Source organism: Talpa europaea, assembly GCF_964194135.1.
Source record: "Talpa europaea genome assembly, chromosome: 11".
Taxonomy (NCBI): Eukaryota; Metazoa; Chordata; class Mammalia; order Eulipotyphla; family Talpidae; genus Talpa; species Talpa europaea.
Window position 1 is genome coordinate 40,164,577 of NC_140078.1, and position 14,020 is coordinate 40,178,596.

Genomic DNA, 14,020 nt, shown 5'->3' on the forward strand with positions numbered 1-14,020 from the left:
CTGAATCTTGGTCCAGAAATATACATGGTTTAGAGAAAGAACCTCACTGGTTCTGCTTCTGAACATCCCTGCTAATATCTTAAGGCAAGGTCTCTTCCTTGTATGTTTCCAGCATGGAAAATCACAGATTTATTCGCTGTTCTCAGTTCTCTCCCTCCTCCCCTGGAAACTTTTTTAAAGGAAGCGGTTGACTTTGTAGTGATAGATGTCGAAGTGAACAGCTTCTGGTCAAATGATTCAGCAAGAAACCACCACCCTCCACACCCCCCAGCTCAGCCCCAAGGCAGCTCCCAAGTGGGTCCGCCCCTGGGGCGGGTTGAAGGGCGGGACTCCCCGTATTGGGTCCCCAGAACTGACGCCAGCACTGGCACTGGCTCCCACTCTACCCTGAGCACGAATAGCCATGCAGCGGGCCAGGGCGCTGCTCGCCTTCTGCTGCCTCATCCTGAGCACCATGGGGACCCCTTCTGCAGGTAAGAGGAGGGTCTTCTCCACGTTTCCTGCCCCCAGCAGACTCTGGCCATATCCTAGGTACTGTCCTGAGGTTCTCCTAGGCAGCTGGGGGCAACTTACCTTGTGTTTCCTCCTCTCAGGAAGGCGCATTCTGGGCTGCCAGCCCCTGGGGGCTGTGTGGAGGCTCAGGAGGTACAGAGGACTCCCGACCTAGCAGCTTTTGCAAGGAACGAGGATGGTGGTTTGGAGTTGCCCAAGCTGGCGCAGTGCTAGGGAAGATCCCCTGTTCCCTGCACTTTCAGAGTCTCCCTGCATAGTGGGTGGCTCAAGAAGTGTCTCCCAGAGAGTTTCCAAGGAGATGGAGCACAGGCTGCTAGTGGTTAGACGGTTTCTATCTGCTTCTTCCCTCCTGCTGTCCTGACACTTGGCTCAAGGGGCAAGACACCTTCCATTCGTACTGCCTGTCCAGCAAGGACCCAGGAGAGACTGGATTCTGCCCTCCTCCCTCAACCAATAGAGTGTTCAGTCAAGACCTGTGATCGGGGGTAACCCCAGAGCCTCTCAGTCCATGGAGGGGGTCACACCCTGTCATGTGAACCCAGATGCTGAGTAATAATGGCTGTGTCTCGGGTGCCTGGACCCTTCCTGATGAGTGCTGCACTCGGGGGCATGGGGACAGGACATGCCTCCTTCCTTTCCTCAAGCCTTTTTCGCTCACATGGTGAAGCCTCGTAGAGGCCTCTCCACCAGGCCCTGTCCTGATCAGACACCCAATGTCTTCCTTTGCCCACCCAAGGGAGATCAGCCTGAGGAGGCTGGATGTTCAGGCTAAGGAAGGGTACTTCTTTTCAAAACCTTGGTGAAGGGACTCCAGAAAGATTTGGGGGATCTTGGGGTGAGGGACAGCCTCTCCATACCTCAGTTTCCCCTTCATAGGTTGTGATGAGCATCTGGGGACACTCAGGCTTGGGTAAAATGAGTTGTGTGGTCTTAGCTGCAGGGTGGCTTCACCTCTCCAGAGCTTTGGGGCTACCCAGAAAGGAGGTGCTGTCTAGACTGTAACCCACATGCCCCTGGCTGGGTGAACATCATGTAGGGACAGTGACATCCCCAAAAGGTCTCAGAATGGGCGGCTCGTAGCCCCTCTGTCTGTGGTCCAGCAGGGATGGGACCTCGGCCTGATATGCCCCATGGCTCCCATAGCCTCTCCCTTGCTCTCTCTGAGATTAGATATGGGGGGAAGGAGAGGGGTTGTTACAGTGACCCCCCATAAAGCCATCTGGGCACCTGACTTTTCCCCACGCGCAGGCCCTAAGCTGCACTGACCTGCAGAGTCCCGGCAGCTTCCCTCCCTGAGCCCTTCAGAATTTAGGAAATTGCCACATTGGTTTCCTCAGCCCGTTTGTCTTCGGTTGAAAATGAAAAGCTTGTTTCTCAACCTGACCGTTGTCATTCCTGGGCGGCTCCATGGGCAGCAGCGTCACACTCTGTCCCCTACCCTGGGCCAGCCAAGCTTGCTGTGGCCCATCACATCACGGGGCTCCCTGGGCAGGGCCTCCGGAGGGCACTGACCATCACGCCTCCCACCTGCAAGGTGACACGGGTCCACGTTTACCAGAGAGCACTCACAGCAAGGGAGGAGGGTTCATGCCACATCCTGGAGGCCCCTGAGACCGAGGGGCCCACTGACCCACCCTCTGCTTTTTGAGATTTCTTTTTCATAATGGGAGACACACATCTGCCCTCTGACACTGCTGTAGCCATATCGTGTATTTGATATATGTGCTCATGATGACACTGTTTCACACCACTTACCAGCAAGAGCTTCTTATGCATTGTCTCGTGTCTTCTGACCACTAACCTGTGAGGTCAGTGCCATCATTAGTCCCATTTTCCAGATGAGGGCATGAGGGCTCAGAAAGATTAAGCAGCTTGCACAAGGCTGCAGCCAGTGAGAGTCAGGGCTAGGATTTAACCTCTGGGTATGTCCCACTGGGTTAAGCCAGGGCTACCAGCATCCTGTTTGTGTCAGGGGGCACATGCACCCTCACAATGACAGGTCTATTCACTGCTCAGATCTCCCAGAACATGGGGGCAGTGTTGGGAAGGGGTGGTAGAAGGAGGATGGAGGGGCGGGAGTAGTAACCCCGAAGAATCCATGGCAAAGACCCAGACTCACTGTGTTTTAGTGTCATATGAGAGGAGCAGAGAGGTGCAGGACTCGGGGTGACATCTCCAGGTAACAGTGGACATCAGCATTGCTAAGCTTGACATGCACCCCCACAGACCATCATCAGGCACAGCTCTCCAGGCTGTTTACTCCAGAAGCCAGGGGCCCCTCCCCAAGGGCCCAGCACCCCACTCATGACAAGAGCTTGATGACGCTGGACGGGGAAACCCAAGGGCTGCTCTCCAAGCAGCTGCCTAGAGGAAGTCACCCCAGGTGCCAGGGTGAGGGGCCACAGGCAGGGACTATTAGTGTTTGGCTCTTGAGCACCTTGGTTCCCTTCTCAGGGATGGTTTCACAAGCTGGAGTTCCTCCACCTCCAAGGCCACACCTAGAAAGAAGGTGGTGGCAACCCCCAACCTCTGCTGAGCACCCCCTTTCGCTCCACATGCAGGAGCTCCCACACCACACCCTCCTCTAGATCCCTGGGGTAGCTTATCAGGGTAGGCAGAGTAGGCCAGAGGCAATAGCTCTCCCCAAGGGCCATGGTTTCAGTACACGGACCTGCACACAGCACCCCAGGTTCAAGTGCCATCCTGGGAACAGGCATCCCATATGTCTTAGTTTTTCAGAAAAATAAACTGAGGCCTGTGTACCTAAAACATTCACTGCTGGATTATTTTACCAACTATTCTTTGTCCAGAAGTCTTTGGCCCACACCTCTTTTTGGACATTTGCCTGTATGTTTGGTGGTAATTTGAGGACAGATTGCATCCTTTTTAATCCACGTGGAAACATTTATGGCTGCAACTAACACTGGCTGCTGACAGTGTCGTGTCCCCAGGCTCTGGTGTTGCCTGTGGGTTTGACATGACTGAGATGTTCTCACGAAAGTGCACACACTAGTGGCTGTCAAGGGGGAGCCCAACCCCTTGGGAAAGAGGGCTGTACAGCAGAGCCTCAGCTGGCCTGAGAGCCCAAACAAATGAAAAGCAAATCTGGGGTCAGTGCCACAGTTCCAAAGAGGTGCAAGCAGGAGACTGAGGTGATGGTGCACAGGTGAAGGAAACTCTATGGGGACTACACGTGAGGGGGTGGGAGGAAGCAAATACTGTTTAAAAATGAACAATGATGTAAAAAATAAAAATAAAAGAAATCCCTAAAAAAAAAAAATGGAAAAAAAAAAAAGAAAAAAAGAAGAGGTGCACGGTGGAACAGGAACAGAGATGTTGGGGTAGGAATCATTTAAGATTTCATTGGAAAAGTCACATTTTTAAGAAAGAAACATCAGAAGGTTCCTTGAAACTTTACTGCCCATCCTGACCATGAGGGAGAGGAAAGCCTCCTAACTTTCTTGAAATCATGGACTATTGAATCAGAAGAGGGGGTGACTTTACAGAAGAAGGTGGCCTAGGGAAACCTGTGGGAGCAGGGCCAGATGTGCAGATCTAGGGGATCTTGGTTGCCCAGTTGGTCCTGATTCCTGCAGCAAGTCCAGCTGTTCAAAGGCAGGAAAGATTGCCAACATTCACTGCTGGATTATTTTACCAACTGTTGTTTGTCCAGAAGTCTTTCTGGAGGCTGATTCCTATCCCATTTTCAGTCTTAGTGCCAGCCCTACAGAGCTTATTACCCATAGGGCCCCAATGAGTCTGGTGGGTCCTACTGCCCAAAGGGTTGGAACTGAAGCTGACCTCTCCGCACTGTGCTGTTCCCTAGGAAAGCTGTAACTGGGCATCTGATGGGCTACCCCCATCCCATCTGATTACTCCCCAGGCACAGTGCACTGTCATCCAATTTTTCTTTCCATGCGCCCATCCCACAATCTCTTAACATTTGAGTCATATTTTCAAGACCAGCTAAAGAGTCATTTCTTCCCTATGAGCACTAAGGGGGTCCTTTGTAACGACCCCATTCTGGGGCTGGTCTGACAGAGACTACAGTTGGCAGCAAACCCTCTTTCCTTCCACCACCATCCTGGTCAGCACTCCTTGTGAGGGCATCTGCCCACTCCGGTGTGTCCCAGAGGCTCTCTGTCCTTCCCTGGAGCACAGCCCCCACTTTCCACCAGGTGGTAGATGCCCTTTGTTCTTGGGCTGCATTTTGGGCCCTGGGGCTGAGCTCTGCATGTCCCCAGCTCTCTGGAAAGCCAAGCTGGGGGTTGGGCAGGGCAGGCTGGGAGGGAGAGGCACTTCCTTGTAAGGATGTCACTCCTTTCTGAGCCCATGTACCTGCCTCCATCATGCTAGTTCCTGCAGACCGTTTCATTTCTTCACACAGACCTGCTTCTCCACCCATGGTTCTTTCCATTTGCATCACTATGCATCAGTCTGAGTCATAGGTGCCCCCTTATCTTGCCCCTGCAGCCAGCATCCAGCTGTGTCCCCTCAGGCCTCAGACTTAACTCTTCCTCACCTCAGTTGCTTCCATGATTCCTCATCAGTCTCTCCATCCCAGCCTCCCTTCCTGGACCCAGCCTCTCTCCGTGCAGGTTTCAGCCTCCTCCCAGGAAGCTGTCCCCCAGGCTGTGTGCCATCCACCTCCCCTGAGCTGTGGGCTACGTGGCCCAAGGCCTGTGAGTTATCTTGGCATCACCTGTGGCACCTGCCTAAGAATACTTCTTGATGAGAAAAAAAGAGCATGGTCTCTAGTAGTGGAACCAGGGTTCAACCCCACATGCCCTTGAGGCCTCATAGGAAGGGGCACAGCATCACCCCTGCAGAGGCATGCGGAGAGCATGCCCTCCTGCTCCCCCAAATGTCATCTGGGCATCACAGACCCCAGGTCCTTCCCTGAGGGCACTGAGGCCACACTTGGAGCAGGAAGGGCTGTCTCCCTGGTTGTGGCCCTTGCTCAGCACATGTTTGTCTGGTTGTGTTTTACCCTGCAGGAGCTGGTCACAGTCTTCATGGTCAGACTTTCCTGTTAATTTCTCCTGGGTTACCAAAATATAGGTTTACTTTTCAACTTTGTTTTCAAATAACCAAGATGAAAATGCATATATTGTGCAAAAATGAAAAATGATGTAAAAATATATAAAATATAAAAAGGAAAAAGAAAAAAGAATGGAGCTTTCACTGTTTAGCCACCTGTGCTGATGAAAATTTCCTGCCTTGAAGACCTCATTTTAAAGAAATTGTAGCTCAATAAAAGCAAACTAGCATCAACATTTCTCATGAACTTTTCCACTTAGGAACTAACATCATACATATGGAAGGGACATTCCTTTGAGGTTTCATAAAACGTAGTTTCACTTCATTTTCTAAATTCTGTTCAATTCTAGCGAAGTTCATTTTAATACATTTTATTTTTAAAAGTTATCCATTGAGATAATGATTTCTAATTTGTATGTTTTACTCTTCTGCGTTTTTTGTACTTCCTCCCTCAATAGGTAAACTTATAATCAGAAAAAGTAGTGATTATAATTTTTTAAAGATTTATTTATTTATGCATACAAGAACTGGGGTACAAGCCAGAGGTGCGGGGGGTGAGAGGATTCACCAGAGACAGAGTAGGGAACAGAATAGGCAGACTGATGAAATACACTGCTGAGGGGAGCAGCAGGCGAGACAGGAGCGGTCTGCTGCGCCATGTGGGTAGCTCCCTGGCCGTCTGGGATTGAACTCGTGCTGCAGAGGCTGCGGATAGCTTCACAGTGTTGTGCTTAACCCCTTGCGCCACCAGTAATTATAATTTTTACAAAGAGAAAAATAGTCAGCAAGTAATGCATGAAGCAGGGGGACCTCTTACCTCTGATGACACAATACATTGAAGACTGGGACCCTCCCACAAGGAGGCTTCTTTCCTCCTCTGCTGTGTAGACTGTACTGATAAACAGAAACCAAGACTTTTTCCAAGAGTACTTTGTTAAAACTAAAGCCACACTTGATGTCCTGTGGTCAACAGCACAGGAACAAAGGAACAGTGCTGGCCCAGCCCCCCATCTTCTTCACAGTGACACCAGGAAACCCCTCGCCAGTACCAGTGTCAGAACCACCTGGTGAGCCTGCCAAGCGTATCATCCCTAGGCTGACCGCCCCCCTCCCCCAACTTGGCCACTGTGCTCAAGGAACGGAAGCAGCTTTTATTGTGTCCATCTTCAGCCAGCTTCTGTAGGGGTGTCATATGAGGGCTGGGTTTTTGCAAAGAACACTTGTGGGAGACAAACTCTGAGGAGCATGCGGACCAGCAGATGGCCGTGACTCCGTTGGGAAGGGCACCAGTTATACAGTTTTTACTGGGGATGGAGGACCGGGTTCTGTGGGTGACTGAGGCCTAGGAAGCCTGGAAAAGAAATCATGAACTTTGTCTTGACAGCACCCCCCTTATGAAGGAGGCTGACAACAGAGACAGCAGGACACCCCTTCCAACCCAACACCCCACCAGGAGATGCCCCCAGGGTCAGGGAATGTAGACACACACCTCTCTGCCCACTCCCAGAACTCCTTCAACCACGTTGTCCACAGGGAAAGTGTGGCACTCCAGGTGGGCTGCATGGGGTGGAGTCCTGGTTCTCTACTCAGCAGGGCTCTTGCGTGCACCAGTGTCGGCATGCAGGTTCTAGGGAAAGCTTTGTGCTGATCGGCATGGCCGTGGCCATGGCCCACTGGCACCCTCACTCTGAGCGGATGAGATCACTGACACCAGGGCAAGTCCTCCCTGCTGAGGTGGGCTGTGGGCCCCTCATCTCACTTGCTGTGGTCACTTTGATCTAGACCCAACCCCTAGTGACAGTCCAACATGCTTGACTAACCCCAACCCTAAAGCTACATGGATAGTCAGTCTCAGCCCTTGTGCATCCTGTAAGCCTGTACTCTCTCCTCCCCTCAACAGCGATGTTCCGAGGGGTTCTCGGGGGCAGCTGTGACTTAACGTTGTGGCAGCCACATAGCACAGGGGCTGTCCCTCTGGGGGCAAGTCCTTGTGCATTTCAGGTTTCAGTCAGCCCACAGGCCCATCTAATCCCCACCCCTAGTTCAAGGACAAAGGTATTTCTCTCAGCTCCCTCTGTCAATCCCTGTGAGTTGGGGGCTCAACCCCAATGGGACATCCCAGATGAGCCCCCAGGAATAATGTTGCTATTAAAGCTCCCTGTTCTGTTGAATTTATGCTACCGTTGTCCTCCCTAAAATTTAGATTTTTTTTCACAAACCAGGGAGCCAATTAGAATCTCAGCTCCCTGAAAGCCTACACCCTTTGCCATCAGTATCTTCTTAGACAACATGCGTCTACAACCCAGGAAGCCCCCGTCTAAGCTACTCTTGGGGGGCTCTAGAGAGATGATCGCTTCACTCTCCACCACTAAGTCCGGAAGCTTATCTGGTTAGGCTGCTGCAACCCACACTGGGTCTCACTTCCTGCTGCTTCGGCGCCTCAATTATGTGTACACCCTCTCCCCCAACTGAATGCCTGTGCTCATGTGCTCTCCGAGGTCACAACTAAAGGAAGCAGAGAGAATTCTCCATGGAGACGCCATGCAGTGGAACATGGAACATGGAAGCAGCATTTCTGTCTGCATTGGCAAGAGCCAGCCATAGCCACGTGTGACCACTGAGGCCCCAGAGCAGGCTGTGCCACTGAGGAGCTGAGCTTTATACTCAATTTAATGTAGTGAATGTGGTGTAGTAATTTAATGCAGTGAGTGCAAAGTAGTCATTTAATGTAGTGAAGAGCCAGATTGGTCAGCACCTGCCGTGAGACAGCTCAGCTCCAGGTCATCTCTGGCATGCTATTATTTCAGGGAAACCTAGGAGAAATTCTTAGTAAAAAGCAGTAGACCACTCCCCCCAATTTATTTATATTTTCCTCCAAACTTAAAATCTTTGTTATTTTAATATAGAAGTAGCTCATGATCATTGCAGAAAAATTGAGGCAGGGAAACCTAAAACCAAGCACCCGTGAGCCAGAGAAGGCTTGCTGCTCTACAGAGCTGTGGCTTTTCATATTATTATTTTCTTTGTAGGAAAATCAAAAGCTCAAAACCTGAGTTAGCATAGCCTGTGCTTGCCTGGGTGCCCTCCTCACATCACCACTTGGGTCCCTAAGCCCTTGGACACCTCCTTCCCCATATTCACCGACTGTCTCTCAGACCCCACCCAGGTCTGTGCAGCTGGCACAGCCAGACCCAGCATCCCCTGCTGGGGATGTTCAGAAAGCGTAGGCAAGCCTGGGAATGAGCTGGAGAGAGGCATGAAGTCATGTGGTTCTACAGAACGGGCCCTCAGGAACTGGGGAGGTGGGCAGAGAAAGCAGAAAGCAGAGGAGGGGATTTGGGATACCTGGTTCTGCCCCTCTGTCAGACACTGGGGATGTTCAGTATTGGGGGAGAAATCCTTCATGTTGCCTCCCTGATATTTTATCCAAATATGGTCTCCTCAGAGCAGGGAGAACATGGAAGGGTGAGAGAAACCCCACTCTTTCTCCTCCCCATGCCAACTCTGGGGCCAGCTGTGTAAGAGACTCCCCCAGCTCCGGCCCACCCTCAGAGCTCCTGCCACGAGTGGGAGAGAGCTGTACCCAATACAATAGCGGGGAGCACACGGGAGTTCCAGGTGCTAAGGCACTACCAGGGAGTGGGGTCCTGGATGAGTCGACCTGGAGGCTGAAACTGGGTGATTCCAAGCCAAATCACCGAGGACAAAGTGGTCTCCTCATGAGAGGCAGACCGGGTTTGAGGTACTTGCCTCGGCCTACTTGTTAAGGCCACTCCCCCGAAACCGCTCTGCTGTCTGCATCCTGTCAAGCACCCCCTTACCCCAGGGATGTGTTCAGGATTTCTCTGACATATTGGAAATGTGGGGTTCTAAAAGAAGCTGCAACCACAGGGATGTGGGAGGGGCCTGCGTCCTACCATCGCTGCCACCAGAGCACTCCTAGCCCTCGGCATTGAGTCTGAGATATCCTGGGGACTCCGACAAATGCACTGGGAGGCGAGGGGCAGGCAGATGGGAGTGGGGTGACTGAGCCAGGGCTACACTGAACAGAGAGAAAGTGGGCATTGAGATGCAAGGGGTGACTCGTGGACCCTGGGGCCCATTCACACCAGTGTTCATGTCTGGGTCTGTATTTCTCTCTTCCAGATTTTTGTTCCCACATCCTTCACACAAATGTGAAGCCTGGATTTCCCAAAACAATAGAGACCAACAACCCTGAAGTCCGCAAAGCGGCCAGACTCAGCGTGGAAAGGTTCAACAACTGCACAAACGACATCTTCTTGTTCAAGGAGTCCCACATCAGCAAAGCCCTGGTCCAGGTGAGGTTCTGCTTCTCACAGTGTCTCAGGGACAACCCTAGGAGGCCAGGTCTAGTGGCTCTGGCCTCACCAGGTGCAAAGCTACCTAGCACCCTGGCTTCTGGAACACAGATGCGAACCGGGAGGCTGACAGCAGGCCACAAACAGCCCACAAGCAGCAAACAGGTATCATCCAGAATTGAGCTAGACCCTGAGTGTCTGTGACTGAAACCACACTTCTTCAAGGGTGGGACTCTCAGGCCTGCACCACAGCACAGCAGGAGTAGCGCCCAGAAGGGCAGGGCAGGCTGAAGACGGCTGACAGGGTGAAGGGGTAAGGGGTTAGAGAGTGAGAAAGCCTGCCTGATGGACCCAAACAAAAGAGCTACACCCCGACTGTGGCCATTGCACCCCCTCAGGGCTGCCCAGGTCCCACATAGCTCCCCCTCACCTGTACCACAGCCCCAAAAGCTACTTGCCACTGCCCAGCAGAGCCATGTTCCTTCATAGCCTAGACCTTTACCCAAGCTGCTCCCCTTTCCCCAGTACACAAACCCCTCTACCTCTAGATCTTCCCAAATGTCAGACCTTGTGAAGTCACACATCCTTCTGGTGCCGCCCCTCCGAGAGGGGGCCCTACGGGACTGAGCTAGGCCTGGCTGTGACCCAAGGACACAGGAGGTCAGCGTGGAACACAGATACAGAACGCTGACAAGGCATAATCAGGAGCCATCTCCTATGGCTATGCACTTGGGAAACCCAGCGACACTGTACGGCCATTCAAAAGCAAGTTGAGGGCCTCCCCTGGTGGCACAGTGATTGAGCGCTGGGTTGCGAAGCTGCCCACAGCCTCTGCAGCACCCGTTCGATCCCTGGCCACCGGCAAGAGTCCCACATGGCGCGACAGACCTCTTCTGCTGCACCCGCTGCTCCCCTCAGCAGTGTATTTTGTCAGTCTGCCTGTTCTGTTCCCTGCTCTGGCTCTGGTGAATTCTCTCACCCTCCCGCGCTTCTGACTGTACCCAGTGCTTGTATAAATAAATAAATAAATATTTTAAAAAAAATGCAAGTTGAGTGATCACAGATGTGGGAAGCTGGCTTGGATACAATCCACACTCCTGAAGTGTGTGGTGTGCACAGAGGAGTGACCCTGAATGGCCCGCTATAAGGTTAGCAGTCCTGCACGTATGGACACTACCAGGGCCACGGCATTATGGACAACTTTTATCATATTTATTCTTTTTGGCAGTGTATTTTTAAGAGCAGTATATTTCTGGGGCTAGAAAAGCAATGTGATGTGGGCTAACCTTATTTTTTTTAAGATTTATTTATTCATGCATATAAAAACTGGAGTATAGGCCAGAGGTGTGGGGGTTGGGGAGAGAGAGGATGCACCAGAGACATAGTGGGGAGCAGGAAAGGCAGATCTACTGAAATACACTGCTGAGGGTAGCAGCAGGCGAGACAGGAGAGGTCTGCTGCACCATGTGGGTTAGCTCCCTGGCTGCGGATCGAACTTGAGCTGCACTGGCTGTGGATAGCTTCATAGTGCTGCATCTTAACCCTTTGTACCACCAGAGAGGCCCCAGGGATAACTTTATGAGGCTTCCCAGGAGCAACCAAAGTGCTGCCAGTCCAGGCAGGGCTCAGCCCCAGGCACCAGGGCCTTTGCTCCTGAGACGTTTGCTCCTGCAGGCAGGGTTGCTGCAAGCGCAGAGGCTGTGCCCAGTGCTGAGGCCTTTGGAGGGGCAAATAAGAAGCTGCCCTCTCCGTGAGTTTGAGAACTTTATTTCACTTAGCAGCAATGGGCTGAGACTAAAAGTTTTCTCCAACTCCTCTGAGACCACAAAGGAGGAGGATGAACCAAGCTGATGCTGCATCCAAGTAGATAAGGGCTCTTTGAAAAGTAAGGAAATAAATAGCAAAACAAAACAAGACACCACTGCCACCCAGGGCAGCCAGCACAGCTGCAGGTGGGCTATCAGGGCGGGAGAGAGCACGGCCTCACCTCTGGGCTGGGGCCAGGGCAGCCCCAGGGCAAGTTAGTTGATGCCTCTCCAATGTAGCATTCAGGGAGAGATGTCCCAAAACAAGACAATGACTGCCTCTTGCCCTGCGATGGAGAACTGGCTCTGAAAGCAGGAATAAGAAGTGAATAAAGGAAGGTGACAGAAAGGGATTGGGGTTTAACCTCAAGCCTTTTTTCCTAGAGCCCTTTTGGTAAATTTGGGCATCTTTATCACCTGCCTTCATACCACCTCCTGATGACAAAGGAGCTGCTAGTCACACTGTCCTGCATGGATTAACCAGGCCCACCTCTTGTTCTCTTTAGATAGTGAAAGGCCTGAAGTACATGCTCGATGTGCAGATTGCCAGAACTATCTGCAAGAAAAACAAGCACCCAAATCTGGACAACTGTGACTTCCAGACCAACCACACCTTAAAGCAGGTAACACAAAGGGAAGGTCTTGCCTTCCTGCCCTCACCCCACTCTCCAGGGCTTTGGGAAATACCCCCTTCATCATTTCTCTGACTGCCGGTCCCATATTTCACACTTGAGGCAAGGCCTTCCAGTGTAGTCCCCAGATATGGAGAACATAGAGGGAGAAATCCTCAGTCACCCAATCTGACTCGCTCGCTCTCTGAGGGGCCCATTCCAGGCTTGGGATGGGGAGGTTAAAGCCAAAAAGCTTTTAAATAATTCAGAAATTATATCTATCTATATGCACACATGCAGGAAGAAAGTAAGCAAATGTGGCAAATTTAATAATTTGTGAAAAGTGAAAAGTATATATTAAGTCACTCTTTCAACTTTTCTGTAGGTATGAAATTTTTCAAAGCATGAGGAAGGGGAGAACTCAAGAAAACACACACAAAGTCACACACATACACACACGTGTCCATGCGCACACACATGAGCATGCACAAGTGCACGCAACCTCCAAGGCAGAGTGTGGAAGCCCCCTGGGGGCAGCGGGCGGGAGGCGGCCTCTGTGACAGGCTCCAGTGTGCCCTTCTCTGTTTCAGACTCTCAGTTGCTACTCTGAAGTCTGGGTCATCCCCTGGCTCCAGAAGTTCGAGGTGCCAGTTCTCCAATGCCACTGACTTCCTCCTCTCAGCAAGACTGCAGCTGCCACCAGCCTGGACACTCGTGCTCTTTACTGCCCTCTGACATGGCTCCTCTCAGGCCTTCAGACATAGCATCTCCTGAGAGAGCCCACTGTGTATGCTTTGGGTTCTTTACAGAACAGCAGGGAAGGAAGGTGACAAGCCCCTTGGCTAGATTAACCAAGTCTTCTTCTTAACTTAATTTTACTTACGCTTTTCACCTAGATTCAGGGTCTGAGCATACAGGACTGGGGCGTCCAGCGGGAATTACTGAGGCGCTCTGCCCTTGAGGGAGCCACTCGTGTGCCCTGCCCCACCTGAGTTCCCTATGTGCCGGGGTGGCTGAAGAGAGCCCAGCCAGCCACCCTTTCCGGTGAATAATTACTGCACACCGGGCTGGGGAACCAAGTATGATGTTGATTATCTTGACCTTTTGTGGATGAATTAAGTAATGAATAAAGAACTGGTCATCTCAAAGCAATGATTGTTGCTTCACCTCTTAAAGGGGAAGTCAGGAAGGTGAGATAAAAGTTTTGAGGGTTCACCTCACCAATTGGTCTGACGAGTTTATTTCCATAAAACACTGAGGAGAATTTTCCAAAGATTAGCTGCCCCATAAAACATATTGAAGACCAGAATTTCTGGAAGCAAGCCATCCTGTAATTCACATCATGAACCAGCAGGGCCACCTCTGAGATGCTTTCTTCTGATCCCAGGTTCTGCCTGATCTCTCTGTTGTCCGAGGCACAAGGGTTTGGAAGTGCCCAAGTATGTGCAGCTGTGCTTTGGCAGGTAGGGTGGGCAGAGTGCCAGGGCCATCCCCAGGCCCACCCAGGAGAGGAAGTTTAACCTCCCACAGCCCCAGCGAGAGGGAGACTAACTGAGGGACAAAAGTGGGGGGAGGGAAAGACCATTGCGGGTTGGAAGGAACAGGGTCCTTCCTGTTTGTGTTGAAAGCCATGCCCGTTTCAACCACAGAAGAGAAGCCCAGGAGCTTGCAGGTAGCCACAAAGGTCTTTGGGCTTCACTCAGACAAGAGATGACCCTATACTCTGCCTGGT

At 51.6% G+C, this 14,020-nt stretch overlaps 1 protein-coding gene across 1 annotated transcript; it reads left to right on the forward strand.

Moving 5' to 3' along the window:
- Positions 1 to 403: 403 nt before the first annotated feature.
- Positions 404 to 12,956, forward strand: CST7 (cystatin F; the record flags this gene model as incomplete). Its single annotated transcript, XM_084247728.1, has 4 exons — positions 404 to 473; positions 9,700 to 9,872; positions 12,184 to 12,300; positions 12,879 to 12,956. The coding sequence occupies 4 exons, from the start codon at positions 404 to 406 to the stop codon at positions 12,954 to 12,956; spliced, it is 438 nt and encodes a 145-aa protein (XP_084103854.1).
- Positions 12,957 to 14,020: the final 1,064 nt, after the last annotated feature.